This window comes from Nycticebus coucang, chromosome 7 (genome assembly GCF_027406575.1).
Source record: "Nycticebus coucang isolate mNycCou1 chromosome 7, mNycCou1.pri, whole genome shotgun sequence".
Lineage (NCBI taxonomy): Eukaryota > Metazoa > Chordata > Mammalia > Primates > Lorisidae > Nycticebus > Nycticebus coucang.
The window spans coordinates 74,907,095-74,926,663 of record NC_069786.1 but is presented as its reverse complement, the minus strand read 5'-3'; the positions used below and the strand labels follow the sequence as shown (position 1 = coordinate 74,926,663).

The 19,569-nt window shown below is 39.3% G+C and overlaps 1 protein-coding gene across 11 annotated transcripts in view; it reads right to left on the bottom strand.

Moving 5' to 3' along the window:
• Nucleotides 1–19,569, bottom strand: part of OSBPL6 (oxysterol binding protein like 6) — a 225,152-nt gene that overhangs the window by 49,853 nt on the left and 155,730 nt on the right. For all 11 annotated transcript variants that reach the window (XM_053597359.1, XM_053597358.1, XM_053597360.1 and 8 more), the window contains 6 exons: nucleotides 12,407–12,499; nucleotides 8,133–8,255; nucleotides 5,431–5,484; nucleotides 4,197–4,310; nucleotides 3,900–4,070; nucleotides 514–646 (listed from right to left, as the gene is read on the bottom strand). In XM_053597359.1, the coding sequence (XP_053453334.1) occupies nucleotides 514–646; nucleotides 3,900–4,070; nucleotides 4,197–4,310; nucleotides 5,431–5,484; nucleotides 8,133–8,255; nucleotides 12,407–12,499 (688 nt within the window). The remainder of the gene's footprint in view (nucleotides 1–513; nucleotides 647–3,899; nucleotides 4,071–4,196; nucleotides 4,311–5,430; nucleotides 5,485–8,132; nucleotides 8,256–12,406; nucleotides 12,500–19,569) is intronic.

Here is a 19,569-nt window from a genome sequence, read left to right as displayed (position 1 = left end):
GGCTCAGAGATGGCAGAGAGAGGGAATCATGTATTGGTTCAGAATATTTAATAACTAATCCATAATGGAACACTACTCCTGAGTAACCGTGGATATTGTAATTTTGCCAGTTAGTGCTGGGTTGGCAGGATGCACACCTGCTGTGCATGACACAGCAGCAGAGAAGTAGCCTCGTGAAGAGGGCTGTCCTTAGGAGCCACTCCTCCATGTGATTGTCCGGGGTCTGGGGTGGGAGGCTGAGGAAGCCAGAGGGAATTGGTGAAGAGATGAGGGGGAAAGGCTGAAGCAGGTGGAGGTCAGGGTGAGGGCAGGAGCCAGATTAAACAGCTGGTGAGTGCAGGTGAACTGGCAGGTCAGAAGCCCGAGTCATGACGTGGAGAAGGAACTGGTGTACAAGGGAAGGTTAAGGTTATCAAGAGGGTCATGGGGAGAGGCAGCACCCACAGTTCATCTCTTTAGTTTTTTGTTCTGTTTCTGGTATATTCTCATGGCCCATACTGGGCAGGAACTAACCTTCTGCACACCTGTCCATCTCTTCTGAGTCCTGTAACCAGGCTGCCACCTTACTCTGGCCAGTTGTGCAGGTGGCAGGGAGGCTGTTGCTACATGGTAAAGGGGACTGCCATGGAAAGCTGTTTGGCTGCATCTACAGTGAACAAAAACAGAGATGAAGTGTGTGGTTATGAAGTGAAAACAGTACATGTGAATGATTTTTTAGAAACACAAGTATCCTAAAAGCAACATTAAAAAAGAGAGGAAGAAAGGGCACCCTCCAAATATAGAAAAAGCCTCTTGGTTTTATGTGTTACGTGCTCAATGAAGACAAAATTCATAAACACGAACAACACTCTTATTGAGCTGCTGTCTCATTCAACATGCAAATATGTTGTCACATACTCACAAGCACCAAGGTCTCTGTACCCCTATGATCAGATCAAGGTCTGCTCGATAAGTGATTCCTGAATACATTACCCACCAGCAAGCAACCTTGTGCTCTGAATGCATATTAAAAATTTTAATACAGTAGAACCTCTGGAAGTTGAATACCCAATGGACGGTAACAAAGTGGTCAATATACAGAGGTGGTCAACATAAAGAACTAGACCCTCTGTGCTGATACGTACATGTGGTGTGTGTCTGGTCTATGAAAATGAGGTCAACTCAAGGAACTGGTCAATGTAGGGAGGTGGTCAGCTATGGTCAACTACTGAGATATAAAAAGGTAGTCTTAGCAAGCTATTATCTATACCTCAAAGATTTTCCATTAAAGGGGTTTTCAGTGAAACAAATTAAAGTTGTATTAAGCACGTAGATACTAAGGTAAGTGCAGGAAACACTGATAAAAGCAGAAACTTATTTCCCAAGAAATACAAATAACTTTAAAATTCCAATGTGGACTTTAATGTTCAATTACAACTGATTATGTCTCATCTAAATCATTATAAAGTGAATAAGGCAGACGCCTTGCGAACCCAGTCTTATGTATTAACACACAGGGCTGCAAACCAGTGAACAGTCAGACTGTCATACTTTGATACTTCGAAGGCAAACAAAGTGATAAAAACCGCTTTTCCGTCTATATTGCATTTTGATAAACGTAATGGAAATCTTTCACTGAGTGGATCTTAGAGGTATGTCATTTATAATGAGAGCAATAGATCAGTTGTGAAACTGAAGTTGAAGAGTTTTGTTATTCCAAGGTAAACAGTGGGGAGGACTTGGTTTTAGTCTTCCACTGTCAGATATCACCCATGTTATTTCGTAAATAACACAAGGGGTGAACAGAAAGTAATGCTGTCCAATACTCTGCCCCAACGACACAGGCAGAAGCAGGAAGAACCAAAGAATTAAGGTGATACTTTCTAAAGATCTATTTGGAATTCATTTCTCATTTAACTTGGACTATCCCTGGAATTCTGTCCACCCTGTGGTGAGAACACAGGAAGGGCAGAGAAGCTGGGGTACCGTCTCTGGCATCTCCCAGTCCCCAACCTTCCTAACCCTGCCCGGCTGGCTTGTTCCCGTTTACTTCAGAACTGGTTGGTATCAGGGCTAATCCAATACCTTATTTCTAGGAGAAAGATAATTAAATAGTATGTGGCAAAGCTGCAACCAGAACGAAATAATGTGAGGTTTGAGAGGTTTGTCGAATGTAATTAATGAGATTTAACAAAATTCTTTAAGTAATTTCCAAGGCAATAACTAAAACTGAATATAGTCATGTTTCACTTAATCTGAATGGCTGGGTCTTGCAGTTACTCCAGGAGGTTTTTCCATGCTTTCCAAAAGAAACTTGGATGGATGGATGGCAAACAGCGTGGGGCAAACAGAGAAAAACAGACTCTTCACTGGTACGTTCTTGAGCTCGGCTTGTGTCAGCCAGCTTCCTCATAGCTGTCCCTGTCCTCAATTTCAGGTGCCAAATGTAAAGTTGCAGCACCCCTGGGCAGTGTGGCTGTGTTTCAGGAAACTTAATTATTGAATCAAAGGCAGAAACAGATGTTTCCATGTCTGTTGTCTTAACTTTGACTTTTTTTTTTTTTTTCTCGAGACAGAGTCTCTGTTGTAGCAGGCTAGGGTGCTGTGGCTTCAGCTCACAGCAACCTCAAACTCCTGAATTCAAGCAATTTTCCTGTCTCAGCCTCCCGAGTAACTGGGACTATAGGTGCCTGCCACAATCCCTGGCTAAGTTTTCTATTTTTCTTAGTAGAGATAGGGTTTCGTTCTTGCTCAGAGAACTTCTGGCCTCAAGGGAACTCCTGAGCTTAAGGGGTCTGCCTGCCTCAGCCACCCAGAGTGCCTGGATTATAGGTGTGAGGCACCAGACCCAGTCTTAACCTCAGCTTTTTAACAAGCAACACCTCTAGCTTTTAATCAACACAGAAAAGGAACTCTCTGTTGTTTTTTTTTTTTTTTGTTGTTGTTGTTGTTTGTTTTTTTGAGACAGAATCTTACTCTGTCTGGGTAGAGTGCTGTGGCATCATAGCTCACAGCAACCTCAAACTCAGGCTTGAGCAATCCTCTTGCCTCAGCTTCCAAAGTAGCTGGGACTACAGATGCCTACCACAATGCCTTGGCTTTTTCCTATTTTTAGTAGGGATGGGGTAGCGCTCTTGCTCAGGCTGGTCTCAAAGTCCTGAGCTCAAGCAATCCACCTGCCTCAGCCTCCCAGAGTGCTGGGATTATAAGCATGAGCCACTGAGCATGGCCAAAAAGGAACTTTTATTCAGCCCAAAGAACAAATTCTGCCTCCCTTATCGGCACCTGGTGTCACCGAAAGGGCACTGATGTTGGAAACAAGAGATGTAGGTTCAGATCCAGGCCCAACTGTTTAATGGCTATGCCACTTCTAGAAAAACTACTGTCTCTGAACTTTGGCTATGTGCAAGATTAGAGATGAAAGGGTGTCACAAGCTTAGCACAGTGGCTGTCCCACTCAGATAGGCTACTACTTATATTATTGTCCCAATTAAGTTGACTTAATTGCATCAACTTTATGGGGAAGTTTAATAGTTCTCTCTGGGTCATGTGCATGTACATGGATATCACGGCTCAAGGCAAGAAAGCAAGTTTCATTGTCAAGACTTTGGTACCCAGGAAGATACCTGATTTCTGGGTGTTGATTAAACAAATGTTTCTTTCTTCCTAATATTCTTACAAATAAAAGTAGCATGTAGTTCATTCATAGAAAGGAAAAGTAACTGCTAATTGTCTTGGTGATCTACAAGAGCTCACCGCCTAATCTATACTTGTGATTAACCTTGAAGACAATGTCATTGCCTTCTGAGCACCAGGTTTTACAAAGATAACTGTCTCATTTGGTTTTTTCAAATGACACTCAGTCATGCATTTGCATAATTTTCTAAGCAATTTCCAGGCTTTATAGGACAAAGTCAGACCTTTCCATCCACAACGGAAACATTAGCAGCTGGGGAGGATTCAGCCGTGGAGGTTGAAGGAAATATGTGAAAGCTGGCATCTCTTGGTGACCTCACAATTTCATTTTGACGATATAACCGATGATGGCGCAGTTTGGAGACCCATGCATCAAACCAGTCCTGGGATTTCACCTAAAACAATGAGCAAGGGAGAATGTAATCAGTGGTAATCTCTTGTTTACCACTGGTGTGTAGGCAGAGGCATGGGCACATGATTTCCCTTGTAATGGCAGAGAAACTGTTGAGAAGTGATTTCACCTTCAGATGATAGATGTGTTCTTCTGTGTCAAGGTCTATTCTTCGAGCTTTCTTTTTAATTGACATGACCGAGAGTCCAACATCTATGCTCCCGTGGACCTTCCCTTTTTGAATCTGAAATTAAGAGACTGGTAAATAGGCTAGAAGGATAAATAATTTGATGTGTCTCTGTATTGAATTTAAGTGAATTCAACGTAATCTTTAATTTATCTGTGGGAAGTGGAATACTACACTTCTTTGACAAAGAGAAAACAGTAAGGCTGTGAGGTTAAGGTTCTTAAACAGAGGATGGTTGATGCTGCAGTGACATCACATCAATTTCAATCAGTAAGACTATTAATCTTATTTTTGTTTCTGTTCTTTTTTTAAATTTTAGATTAATGTGATCCTGTTTCTGTTTTTGGCATCAAAAGTAATGCCAGTTCTTCATAATTCTCAATTGCACAGTTTATATCCCCTCAAAGAGACATCTTTAGTGGTTCCTAAAATAACTGTGGTCAGTCTTTGACCTATAGCCCAGAACATCCCGAGTAATCAGCTGGAAGACAGCTGCTGGGGCAGAACTAGGCAGCTGGGACCAGAGAGAGGGAGCAGATCTTCCTTCTGGCTGCTTTTCTGATCAAGGACATAGCAGGTTCAATGGCAGAGATATGGACAGAACGGAAATCTGAGTCCTCTGTTATTTTCCTTACATCACAATGAGAACAAAGGAAGTTTCCAGTTTTGTATGCAAACTACTACTTTGCATACTAAAGAAAAATAATTTTAGTGAGTTGGGAATCCCAAGGTAAAAGGATACTACAAACAGAAATGAAGATCATTAAGATAGTTTTACAAGGACATTGACAAGAAGAAAGATTAAGTCTCAGAAAAGCACAAAAATCAGAGTTTCCTGAGAGAGGAAGGAAAAAGCCCATTTGCATTTTCTCTCCAAGAGAGAAAGGGTGATTTTACTAACGTGTCACTTTTTAGCTTTAAGCTTCTGTTTTTAATAACATACATTAAAATTGTTAAATTAAATCTTCACGTGATAGGTCGAGATTTTGTGTTATGTTGAGACAAGCCCAAAACACACTTTCTGTGGAACATGGAAATTTGATAACTTGTGAAATGTTACAGGCACAGATAGGCACAAAGCTGCTAACTACAGCATAAGGCTTATACAATTTCATGTTTACTCACTTTGAGCAGAATCTTAAATCAATCTTTGAAACATGTCCTCTGTGCTACTTACATCAAGTGGTGCCTTTGAATACTTTAACATTCCATTATCCAGGACAAAGAAACGCTGCAAGAACCAAACACCCCTCAGTTACATAAAACATTCACAAATGTTGGTCTAACATTGCTCGGCAATTATCAGTTAATATAGTTTAATGTATCTGGATTCAGTGCATCTGGCCATGGTCAGTTACATTAAATGGTAAGGAAATCAAAGCTCTGGTTCTAGGGTTGTTTTACATATAGCACAATGAGGATGGAGCTTTTCACCAGGACTTTTCTTAAGAGGGAAGGAATCTCAGGACCTGCAGTAAGACCTTCTGAATAAGCCATGCTGGGATGCTTTGAAAGTGAGAAGTGAGTATAACCTGGGTTAGGTCACAGTGATTCCCTGAAGAGCTCTATACAATTCTGTAGGGAATTTTTCACCATGGAGGAAACTTCTGAATTCTCTCTCAATTCCTGAAAATGCTCATTACAGAACCCTGTATGAATAATGAATTATCTAGAAACTTTAAGTGGCCTTACCAATATGCTTGTATTTCTACTTAGCAAAATGCTTACATTCCAGTATTAATAAAGGGAATTGAAATTATTTCTGAACTAACTACAGTAAGGGTAAAAAATAAGACAGAAGTGTGATTTTGGCAATTTCTGTCTCCTCAAGATACTCTTGGTCCCGTTTGAATGGATTTAGCCATTTTTGTTCAAGGAACACTCAGAAACTCTCTGCTGTTGATTTCCTTTCCATGGGCAATTCATAAGAGAATAGCTCCCAGGACCCAATCAAACAATGGGCCCAATGCCCTTCTCTCTTCTACAGATGCACGGATTCTATCTGTTGTTGGAAAATCACTCTGCTGGAAAGTTTTATGTGATTCAGCACCTCTTAGCTGCTGAGGTGGCTGCAGTCAGGGCTTGGGATCCCTGCATAGAACTCACAGAAGGCCGCTGTAATCCCTTTCACACATGTTCTGAGGGGACAACAAGTAAGCACTGTAAGAAAGAATCTCTGCACCCGAAAAACACTTACCCAAGTCAAGGGCTCACTCAATTGCCCTTGACAATTGAGTAATCAATTGTCAGTAATCACTGTATATAATCAAATGGACTGACATTTGATTATATTCAGTGGTATTATAGATCAAGAAAAAAGGCAATGCAGGGAGACCTTTCTATTATTATTTGAGTATTGCAAAATGTTCAAGGTCATGGTCTAAAAGAAAGTTACTATCAGGGAGGTGCCTGTGGTTCAGTGAATAAGGCACCGGCCCCAAATAGCGAGGGTTGTGGGTCCAAACCCAGCCCCGGCCAAACTGCAACAACAATAAAAAGTCACTATCAAATCAAAGCTAGTTTTGCTGAAACTAGCTGAGAGTGCTAAATTAAAGTTAGCAACTCATATAAAATTTGTTTCTTTGACCTCTTTTTCCTGTTTTCCCATTTCTGTCTATCAAAGAATTTTAGCAAGCATAGCCTATAGGATGTCAAGGGGAAAGAGATTAGGGAGATCATCAATTTGAGGAAATGCAAAGTGGTAAGGTCAGAATGAAAGGCAAAGGTAATCTTAGAAAGGAGCATGGGCGGTTGGCCAAAACCCAAGGAAGAACAATGGTGGGCACAGATCCCTGCTATTGGGATAGTATTATAGATGCAGGGGAGACAGTTTCTGACAATGAACAGGGTACATTAGCCTGAAGCCTATTTTTATTCCACCTTCAGAGACAGGGAACTGGGGCAACATTTTCCATCTGTTAATTTTTAAGTCTTTTCCCTAAAACACATAAAATGTGTTACAATTCATACAATCTCCTTTCTTGGAGCTACTGGGCAGCCACCACCAGCCATTTGGGCCAATGAATCCATTTGCCCTTAGCTAAAGTCCAGGAGCAGAGGCGACAAATAGATGGGTACGTTCTTCCAGTGATTTCAGAGAAGATACCATGTGGACTATGAGTTTAAACTGAAAATGGAAGACAACTTTGTCCACAGAAATTAGCATCACGGAATTCTTGCTACTCAGGTAATGGCAACAATGTAGTAAAACTGGGAAATAGAATAAGAACACTGGGAGGAGACAGAGGAATAAACTATACATCCTGAAGGGTAATAAGCAAACTTCAAGGATCAGCCATTTTTCCAACTTCACTTTGCACTGGTAACAATAATTCTAGGAATTCATCCTAAGGGACTAAATGGAAATTCATGTATAAGAATGTTTATTAGAACATCATAAGAGTAAAATATAAGATACATTCTGCATATCCAGCAAAACAGAATTGGTTCAATAATGGTGGGCTATATAATATAAATTCATCCAGTAGAATATATTCTTGCATTTAAAATATCTCATTCAGAAGAATGTTTAATGAGAACATATCCATACTAGTTTAAATTAAAAAAGTAGAATAGGAAACAGTATGCACAAACTGGATTTTAAATAGCAAGTAAATATTTCTGCCCTGTATACATATATATAAATGTGTGTATACATAGGTGCGTGTATATATGTACATATATATGCGTATATTTACATATGTACATATATAAAAATAAGACAGACCTCAGACGCAGGTGGGCATAATAGATTGCAACCCATATGGTAGACTAAGTCCTTGGTTTACGCATAAACCATACTTCGTTTCCCACCTCTTGATAGCAAATAAGATCCTATTTATGAAGACAATCTGAACCCGAATATGATCAAAACGTTACCTTGTGCCAGCCTTTTAAAGGCCATTTTCTTTTCTTCAGCATAAAGCCTTCATGTTTGTCTGGTTTCTGGACATTGGTTTGGCCTATTTTCAGCCCTTCTATAATTTCCCAGCTGTCAGCTTCCTGATGGGAAAAAAGAAAAACAAATCACATGGTTTTTGGTGCTTGATGACAGTCGTAAGGCAGATTCTTAAGTAGAACTTGCTTTGGAAGCAACACTGTGCCCATCAGAAGTAAGAACAATATTCTGGAGTAAATTCTAACCTCAAACATAGCCAGGCATTTTTATCTGAAATTAAAATGAGTTTACGAGGTAGACCTGGGGTGTGCAGGCTCCATCAGAGACTCGCTGGAGCCACCTTGTCTGTGTGGGGTAATGTGGCGTTTTGATTACCTGGGCTCAGAATGTCTAAAATGCGTTCTTCCAGACAGTTACTCCCTGGGCACAGAGGTACTTCAAAGTTTCAAAATAAGAAGGGTTTGATAACAAATGTTCAATTAGTGTCCGGACCTGGTTTTCTGTGTAGAAAGGGAAATGCTGCTGTGGTCTAAAGTGCTCTTAACAGAGAAGAGCAGTGCTGTGGTCACGGCTGCTCTTGGGGAGGCCGCGTGCATTTCAAAGTGCGCATGAATCGACACACCAAAGTCCGTGCTTTCAAAGATGCACAAACCCTTGGGAGTCTGTGGGCAGCATCTCTTAATACTGAATTGCAATTCAATAAGTGAGCACTGTTTATGAATAATGTTAGGATAACGGGAGAAAATAGAGGCTCATAAAAAAGTCTAGGATTTGCGGCTGTCTGCTCTCACCAGCAAAGTAAGATAACTACTTTATTCCAAAAAAACGATCTCAAAATATGTATCAATACATTCATTAGAGCTCTCACTCTTCTGAGACAGATATCAGCTATATTTAATGATGTTTCCACTGTCAAGAGCCCCATCCATGGATAGTATTTCTAGAAGAATATTTTTATTTCTGGATAGATTTGAAGGCTGGTGCTCATCTTTGATCTATTCTATGTATACGTGCCTGATGAAAAATTACTCTTGGCCTGTAGGCCAGTGGTTAGGGCACTGGCCACATGTACCGGAGCTGGTGGGTTTGAACCTGGCCTGAGCCTGCTAAATAACAATGACAACTGAAAAAACAACAAAAAAATAGCCAGGCATTGTAGCAGGTGCCTGTAGTCCCAGCTACCTGAGAGGCAGAGGCAAGAGAATCGCTTAAGCCCAAGAGTTGGAGGTCGCTGTGACCTGTGATGCCACGGCACTCTCCCCAGGGTGACATAGTGAGATTCTGTCTCAAAAAGAGAAAAGACTCTATATAACTTGTGAAAATAGAAACACTTAATAATAAGCATAAATGCCTTTCAAATTAAAAAAAATAATCTCAGATTGTAATAACTGCTTGTCCTCACAAACTATGGCTACTGATTTATGTTACAGTATTTTTTTTTCTTCTTTGGAAGTTAAATTGCAGAGGAAAAAAAAAAGGGATAAGATAGAAGGGCAACACATTAAAATGTACTCCTTTTTAAATATTTATTTTTATTTCAAAATATTAATTAAGAGGGCCCAAGTGTTTTTGTTACCTGGCTGTCTTGTACAATGCTTAAGCCAGGGCTTTTGGTGTGCCCATCACTAGAACGGTGCTTATTATACTCAATAGGGAAGATTTTAATCCCACACCCACTCTCCCAACTTCCTCCCTGAAAATGTATTTCTTAAACATGGATGAGGCATCTTTGAACAAATAATTTTATTCTCTCTGATGCAATAGTATGAAGCCCAGCAAAAGAAATAGAAAGGAAACCTAATAGGGTTCTTACAATTAGATAAGCCGTCAAACTGATAGAGGCAAAGGATAAAACCAGAGAAAATGATGTCTTCCCTATTTCAGTTATTAAATGCTGACGAGAATGTTACAAATAAAGTCTGTAAGAAATGAAATGACACATCTCTCTTCTATGTTCTGTTTCCCATTATATTGAAATTTCTTTCTCTTTGCTTAGTAGACTAGGTTTATCTAAGATGACTAAAATTACTTTATGAAACATTTTGAAGCATTTTTTTGTCATTTCAATCCACATTTGTTTTCTGAGAATGTAAATAAAGTTTCCAATTTTCCTAGATTCACTTAAAATAGAAATGGAGCCAACACCCCTATTGTGATCGATCATGTTAGTACTTGAATTGGACACATAAATATTTTTGGTATTATAAAAGTTTAAAAAATACTTTTAAATCTAACAACCACAAATAAAAACAGAAAATAACCCAACAACCACCCAAATTTGTTCATTTGGAAAAAATCAAGGCATTTCTTTTCTCAGGGAGAAATCATATTGAAGTGTGTGTGTGCGTGTGTGTGAGTGGGTATGTAAAAACGCTTGAGCAGGTGAAAACATTGAACACAGAATTTGAACAAATCTGATCAAGACAATGTATATTTAAAGTAAGAGTTTCCCACTCTCGTCAGTGCCCTGGAAGCCCATCTTCTTGCAAAGGGACTGAGAAATGGTGAGACGTTATGGTGTTTGGATTGGATGTGTTCTTCCAATTTCATGGGCCCCAAGAGCATTGGTATGTACCAAAACAAAAACAAAACAATAGTTTCTAAGTCTTACAGCAAGATCCAAATGGGCAAAGACAAAGAGAAACCATGGGAGGTGGATTCTATTGGTGTCCCACCTGGATCCCTTGTGAGGCCAGTGGGTCCAGGCCCTACCTGCTATCAGCTGGGCTAAAAGCCACCTCCCTCTAAGGGAGAATCACTGTTTGACTAAGATGGGGCTTTCATGCCCAGGAAATTATGCCTCAATTATCAGTAAAATGACAGTAACATCAGTACCCATTTCAAGAAGTTGGGGCTGATCAAGTGGGAGAATACATGTTTTAATTCTGCGTCTCACACAAAGTAGATGCTCAGTAAATGTCAGCTTCCTTTTTCCTCTGCCCCTACGTTTATTCTTTCCTTTAGCTAACTGTAAAAGAGAACCAATATTTCAAGATTACTAGTTATATTTGCCCAGAATAATTCACTATTTGTTATTCAAATGGAAGTCATACTTCTTTTTAATTTCTCCCTAAATTATTTTTTGATAGTTAACTAACTCTTCCCTTTCCTTAGGTTAGCAGTCTACTCCTGTCTGATAGAATATTCTTGACAGCTTGTAATATCTTTACAGTACAAGGAGGTACAAGTGTATATATTCCATCCCACTAGGGTAGTAAAGTGTTCTTTCCTTAAAGGATTATGCTTAATATAGAACACTGAAGTAGAAAGATTGGTTTTACATATTTAGAAGTTAACTGTGTTTGGAAATAAAGTGTTATTTTTATATTGGAATTCAAAATTCACAAGCATTCTATTTTCAGAGTTCCTCAATAAGGAAGCCAGCCCATTGAAAATCTCAGGGCAGAGTAGGTGGGAGTAGGATGGTGTCTCCTCGACTTTTCTCTAGGTTTTTGCATTTTAGACATATATGAATTTAGTGTTTCCTTAGTCTGGGGAAGAGCAGGCTGGCAGGCAGGGAATACTGGCTCCCATGAGAGAGATAAGGTCTTAATAAATACGCTGCAGTGATCTTCTCAGAGCACACGGCTAAGAAGACAGACACGAGGAGGAATGTACAACAGGCCCTCTGTGGGCTGTTCTATTGTGATCTCCTGTAGAGCTGAAAAGCACCGCTTGCAGAGTTAGACAAGTCCAAGTTTGAATTCCTGCTCTGATACTGGACAGATTTTTTTTTTTTTCACTTTGGTTAAGATATTAACTCTCAGTTTCTATATTTTAAAAATGTGATAAATAACTATATTGTGTAGACTGTTTATAAGGAGTATATTAGATGGGATAATGTGTTTAAGCACTTAGCATAGTGCCTGGTATGTGGCACGTGGGCAGTAATGGCAGCTGTTATTACTCCTGGACCCAGTGCTTTTTTTCCTTTTCCATTAGCTTAGCATAGAAATAATTGCTTATTTCTCCAACAGGGAATGTCAATAGTTTTTCTTTCCTTTTTCCCTTAAAATAAAGAGAATTTTGGACTTTTATGTAAACCCGCAAATGCCAACAAGATATACATTCATTTGTTCTCTCTTTGCACAGGGCAGGGAAACTCTACATACTGGAGGTGGGAAGAAGTGAAGGGACGTCCTACAGTTGGTGTCACAGCTATCTGAGGGGAGTCGGTGTGTAAGTTATTCAGAGTTCAGTTGGCCCCAGGGTAGGCAGCATGCCCTCACAGAAGGCACCACATTCCATCACTGACCTTGGAGAGGGGGACCGGCTCTGGTTCCAGCAACTGCCGACTTACAGAGGGCTCAGTGCTAGAGGAAGCAGTCCTCTCCAAAACGTGGACACTCTGAAAAGAAATGGAAATACAGCCCAGGGTGAGACAACCTGTTTCCCATGTGGATAGGCAGGGGCGTGAGATCACACACATCACAGTAAAAACAGTAAGCTATGATAAAGTCGGCAAGTTCCTTCAAAAGACCAAAGATAGCAGCAACAGGCAGAAAAACACCTCAGCACAGGATTGTGTTTTCCCCTCGTATGGATTTGCTGCTGAACGGCTGCTGCAATGTTGGTTTCTATCTTAGAGAAAGGGTCAGAGCGTTATCTCTGGGAAAGTTTTAAACATAGAAAAGAGAAATAGTACACCTGACATTTTTACAACTTTATGAGAATGGTACATCTATTACTGACACAAGCCTTACATAAAAATATTTGCTCACCTCTTCAACAGGGAATGGCAACAGACAAAAGAAAGGTCTATGTCAAAAAGTTCAGGGTCTTAGAACATTTTATCTTTAGAATTTCTTATAAAAATTGCACAGAGAAGAAAAAATTTGTCTAATGCAATCAACAGCAAATATCCTTTACAAAGACCATGAAGAGCACTGATAGGTAAGTAAGAAAACATTCCAAAAGAAAAAAGGCAAAATATATGAACAGGCAACTCATGCAGAACATTAGAAAAGACTTAGCTGAAGAAATAAAAACCAAAACAATGATTTTTGTTTTTTTACCCATCAGATCCAAGCATGGAACAGGATCGGAAGAAAGAAAGGGAGTATAAGTTGGGTATGATCTTTCTAAAAAGAAAATTTGCAATTACATTAAATGCCTTTGGAAAAAGAAATATATGCATCTTTGACCCAGAAATGTCACAGCTAAGTCTTTACCCTAAGAAAATAATCAGACGGGTTTGCAAAGATGGAAGAACAGACTTGTTTTCCGAGGTATTCTTTGTTACTATGTTTCTCGGTAAGGAAAGATCCCATGGTTTATGTCAACTGAAAAATCAGCCTAAACAAAGTAGCCTGAATATGATAATGTTATATACAGAACCCAATTTATTCCAAAATATTAAGAATAGCTAAACAAAGGTGACAGGATTATTGGAGACTTTTAATTTTTCTTACAAGCTTTCTAATTTAAAAAATTATAATAATAAATAGATACAACTTGTATATCTGGAAAAAATTAAGCACTTTCTTTGAGGGGGATTAATCTGAAAAGCATTAAAGAAATAAGACTTAATATATAGATACAGGCTAAAAGTGAAATGTTATGTTTTTACTGGATAATAACATTTCACTTTTTAATAGACAAGGCTGATATTTTATTTACTTATAGAGGTCTCTATTTTTTGCATTCCACAGGAAAACCAATAGACAAATACATTTATTCTTTTTAATGAAGAAAATTATACTTTGACTGAAGCCAAATTACTCTAATTTCTCTATAACTTTTAAATTTTTAGGTTATTTTTAATACCTTGAAAACAAGAAGAGGTCAGTGTGGCCATAGGTTTCTAAAATTCTACCTGAAGGCAATTTTTGAATTATTTTTTAAAAGGAAATAATAGACATGAAAGATGGCAGAATCATTCCTATTTCTTAAATTTTCATGAGGAAGAAGGAGAAATAAGAACAGATATTCTCAAATATAAAGTTAGACCAGAGTGTAAGAAGAATTCCTAACCTGACAGTCACAGTGTCCAAGATCAACCTGAGCATTAACTGGGACTCTGCTCTTTCCATTCCCAGATTTACTTGAATTAGCAAAGAACAATTCTGAATGTGGCTGAGTATCTGCATTTGTGCCAGTGTATTTCATGGGAGAGTCAAAAGCAAAGACATGCTATAGACGATGTTGTATGTTAAGGTCCTTGACAGGCAACAGGAAGCAAACCACCATTATTTGCTTGCTCATGCTGATATTTTGGATGGGATCTTATTTAAAATAAATACATCAGATAAATTTGAAATTTAGCTTTATTGTAAGATCATAGAAACTATAATGTGAATGCATTGTTGAAACAAAAATTGCACACATACTACCTTCTTTATAGATGTAATCGTCTTTCCACCCCATACCCTTTCATTTTCTTTTTAGTGTTTTAAAATGGCAAAAGTAGGCCAGGCATGGTGGCTCATGTCTGTAATCCTAGCACTTGGGAAGCTAAGGTGTGTGGATTGCCCGAGCTCACAAGGTCAAGACCAACCTGAGCCAGAGCGAGATCTCATCTCTAAAAATAGCTGGGCATTGTGGAGGGTGCCTGTAGTCCCAGCTACTTGGGAGGTGAGGCAAGAGAATCACTTGAGCCCAAGGGTTTGAGGTTGCTGTGAGCTGTGATGGCACAGCACTCTACAGAGGGTGAAAAAGTGAGACTCTGTCTTTTATAAAAGATAAAATAAAATAATAAAATGACAAAAGTAATATATACTCATTTCAAAAAAAATCAAATACAAAATAGAAATAAAGAAAAGAAGTCAGGCACAGAGGCTCATACCTATAATCTCAACACTCTGGGAGTGCTGAGGCAGATGGATCACTTGAGTTCATGAATTCAAGGTCAGCCTGAGCTACAGAAAGACCCCATCTCTAAAAATAGCTGGGCACTGTGGAGGGTGCCTGTAGTCCCAGCTACTTGGGAGGCTGAGAGAAGAGGATTGCTTGAGCCCAAGAGTTTGAGATTGCTATGAGCTGCGAGCCATGGCCCTCTACCGAGGGCGACAAAGTGAGACTCTGTCACAAAACAGAGAAAAAAAAAGAAGAAGAAAAAATATGAAAGGTCTCACCCCACTGCTATTCATCCTTCCATCTCATTAGTTTTTGGAGCAGTGGTTCTCAGAATGAAGGAGCCCATGAATGCTGGAGATCCCAAAGCCCTTCTATAAAATCTGTGAAGTAGAAAACTATTGTCACAACAATATCAGGATGCTATTTGCCTTTACTCTCATTTTTCTCACTAGTGTACAGAGGAGTTTTCCAGAGGATATAATAACAAGTGATAGTATAACACAGCAAACACAGAAACAGGTGTGAGAATCCAGCTGTCTTCTGTTGAGTAAGATGTCAGAGAGGCTTGCAGAAATGCAAACCAATACCATTCTTCTAAGATTTGTTTTGGAAACATAGTAATTTAAAATAAAAATGTAATTTAGGTTAACATGTGATAAGTCTATTGTTAATTTTAAATAACTAAGAAATATTTCACAATTTTATTCACTTAAACTTTTAATACAGTAAATACTGATAGATATAATCCACATAAACAAAAGCTTTATAAAGTCTTCAATAACTTTTAAGAATGTAAAGGGTTCCTGAGATCAAAATGTTCAAGAACTGAAAAACTTTGTTTTTATTAAAACGCAGAATTCTGACACGTATATGTTATTCCCTTTCTCATAATGTTTTTGAGGAAACGTATTTTTTTCTAAAAACTAACACATTTTGAAATTTCTTTAAAATCAATTAATCCATCTTTAAGCAAAATCACAAACCACCCTGACATGTTACAAAAGTCTGTAAGAGGAAAATAAACCTTGTTTCAGGTACTCTTCAAATACATGTGAGCAAAATTTCCTTAATTAAAATTCTATATAAAAAGGATGGAGAGCTCCGTAAGAGCTGTGCTGCGACTGTGATTGGCGCCTGCCCGGACCTCCATAAGAGCTGCGCTGCGACCATGATCAGCGCCCAACCAGACCTTGGTAAGAGCTGCGCTGCGACCCACGACCTGTGACCTGCGCCCGCCTCCACACACCCTGACCAGGAACTACAGGAGCCACGCAACCCAGTGTCCTCCTTCCTGTACTCTCCCTGCCTCCACACTAGCCTGCTAATCTGGCCAGGGACTCTGGTAGCTGTGTGCCCTCTGGAGCCCTCCCTGCTTCTGTGCAGAGCCCTTCTCCTGGCCAGAGACTGCTGGAGCTTTGGGCTCTCTGTGCCAAAGTGACTGGGCGACAGGCACACCCAGAACCGAGTGCACCACCCCCTGCCCTGTTGCTGGATCCGTGAGTGTCACACTCGGGAGCTGCTTCCACAACCAGAACTCCCTGGCTGGGGCAGCCCCAGAGGAACTACACAGGGTGAGTCCCTACAAAGATCCAGCAACAATAGGGTGGTCCTGCTGGGGTCTAATCTTGGAGAGACACCTCCCCAGCTCTGGGGAAGGCCAGAGGCAATGGTGAAAAACAATCATGAGGTGAAATCAACAGAAAAACTCTGGAAATATGAATAATCAGGGTAGATCAACTCCCCCAAGGATCAATGGTGCAGACACTGTACAAGATCCCATGCACAAACAAATAGCTGAGATGTCAGAAATCGAATTCAGAATCTGGATAGCAAATAAGATCGAATTAGAATTCCAAGCAGTAACCCAAAAGATATCTCAAGAATTCAACGAATTCAGGGCGGCACCTGTGGCTCAGTCAGTAAGGCGCCGGCCCCATATACCGAGGGTGGCAGGTTCAAACCCGGCCCCGGCTGAACTGCAACCAAAAAATAGCTGGGCGTTGTGGCGGGCACCTGTAGTCCCAGCTACTCGGGAGGCTGAGGCAAGAGAATCCCTTAAGCCCAGGAGTTGGAGGTTGCTGTGAGCTGTGTGATGCCACGGCACTCTACCAAGGGCCATAAAGTGAGACTCTGTCTCTACACAAAAAAAAAAAAAAAAAAAAAGAATTCAACGAATTCAAAGACCAAATGACCAAAGATTTTGACACATTAAGACAAGAAGTTGCAGCCCTCAAAGATCTGAGAAACACAGTAGCATGCCTCAGTAACAGAATGGAGCAAACAGAAGAAAGGATTTCTGACATTGAAGACAAAACTTTCGAATGCCCCCAAACTCTTAAAGAGGAAGAGAAATGGAGGGCAAAAACAGATCACTCTCTCAGAGAGCTCTGGGATAATTCAAAGAAAACCAATATTCATCTTATAGGGATCCCCAAAATTGATGAAGCGGCTTTACAAGGCACAGAGTCTCTTCTCCAGGAGATTATGAAGGAGAACTTTCCAGACATGCCAAGAGACTCTGAAATTCAGATAGCAGACAGTTTCAGAACTCCAGCATGACTCAACCCAAATAAGACATCCCCCAGTCACATTATAATCAACTTCACTAAAGTTAATATGAAGGAGAAAATTCTGAAAGCAGCCAGATGAAAGAAAACCATCACCTACAAGGCAAAGAATATTAGAATAACTGCAGATCTCTCTGCTGAAACCTTTCATGCTAGAAGAGGATGCTCATTGACTTTTAATCTCCTAAAACAAAATAACTTTCAACCCAGGATCCTGTACCCAGCTAAACTGAGTTTCATTTATGACGGAGAAATTAAATACTTTAATGACATTCACATGTAGAGGAAATTTGCCACAAATAAACCAGCTCTCCAGGATATTCTCAGACCTATCCTTCATAAAGACCACCATAATCCTCCACCACAAAAGTAAAACCACCAAGAAAATTTTGATCAAATTCCAACTTCAACAGTTGCAAAAGGATTAAAAATGTCCACTGGATTATACTCCAAAGGCTTATCAATATTCTCAATTAATGTGAATGGTTTAAATTGTCCTCTAAAGAGGCACAGGTTGGCTGACTGGATACAAAAACTCAAGCCATATATCTGCTGCATACAAGAATCACATCTTACATTAAAAGACAAATATACACTCAAGATGAAGGGATGGTCATCTGTACTCCAGGCAAATGGAAAGCAGAAAAAAGTAGGTGTTGCAATCCTATTCGCAGATGCAATAGGCTTTAAATCAACTGAAATACGGAAGGATAAGGATGGACGCTTCATATTTGTTAAACGTAATACTCAATATGATGAGATCTCAATTATTAATATTTATGCACCCAACCACAACGCACCTCAATTTATAAGAGAAACTCTAACAGACATAAACAACTTGATTTCCTCCAGTTCGTACTAGTTGGAGATTTTAGCACCCCTTTAGCAGTGCTGGATAGATCCTCCAAAAAGAAGCTAAGCAAAGAAGTTTTAGATTTAAACTTATCCATTCAACATCTGGACTTAACAGACATCTACAGAACATTTCATCCCAACAAAACTGAATACACATTCTTTTCATCAGCGCACACAACATACTCCAAAATCGACCACATCCTAGGCCACAAATCTAACCTCAGCAAATTTAAAAAAAACAGTAATTATTCCTTGCATCTTCTCAGACCATCATGGAATAAAAGTTGAACTCAATAACAACAAGAACCTGCATACCCATACAAAAACATGAAAGCTAAACAACCTTATGCTGAAGGATAGATGGGTTATAGATGAGATTAAGAAGGAAATCATCAAATTTTTGGAACAAAACAACAATGAAGACACCAATTACCAGAACCTCTGGGATACTGCAAAGGCAGTTCTAAGAGGGAAATTTATAGCACTGCAAGCCTTCCTGAAGAAAACGGAAAGAGAGGAAGTTAATAACTTAATGGGACATCTCAAGCAACTGGAGAAGGAAGAACACTCCAACCCCAAACCCAATAGAAGAAAAGAAATAACCAAAATCAGAGCAGAATTAAATTAAATTGAAAACAAAAGAACTATACAACAGATCAATAAATCCAAAAGTTGGTTTTTTGAAAAGATCAATAAAATAGATAAACCTTTGGCCAACCTAACCAGGAAAAAAAGAGTCAAATCTCTAATTTCATCCATCAGAAATAGTAATGATGAAACAACAACAGATCCCGCAGAAATTCAAAAAATCCTTAACAAATACTACAAGAAACTCTACTCTCAGAAATATGAAAATATGAAAGAAATCGACCAATACCTGGAAGTATGCCTCCTACCAAGACTTAGCCAGAATGAAGTGGAAATGTTCAATAGGCCTATATCAAGTTCTGAAATAGCATCAACTATACAAAATCTCCCTAAAAAGAAAAGCCCAGGACCAGACGGCTTTACGTCAGAATTCTACCAAACCTTTAAAGAAGAACTAGTACCTATATTAATAAACCTCTTCCAATATATAGAAAAAGAAGGAATATTACCCAATACATTCTACGAAACAAACATCACCTTGATCCCCAAACCAGGGAAACACTCAACAAGAAAAGAAAATTATAGATCAATATCATTAATGAATTTGATGCAA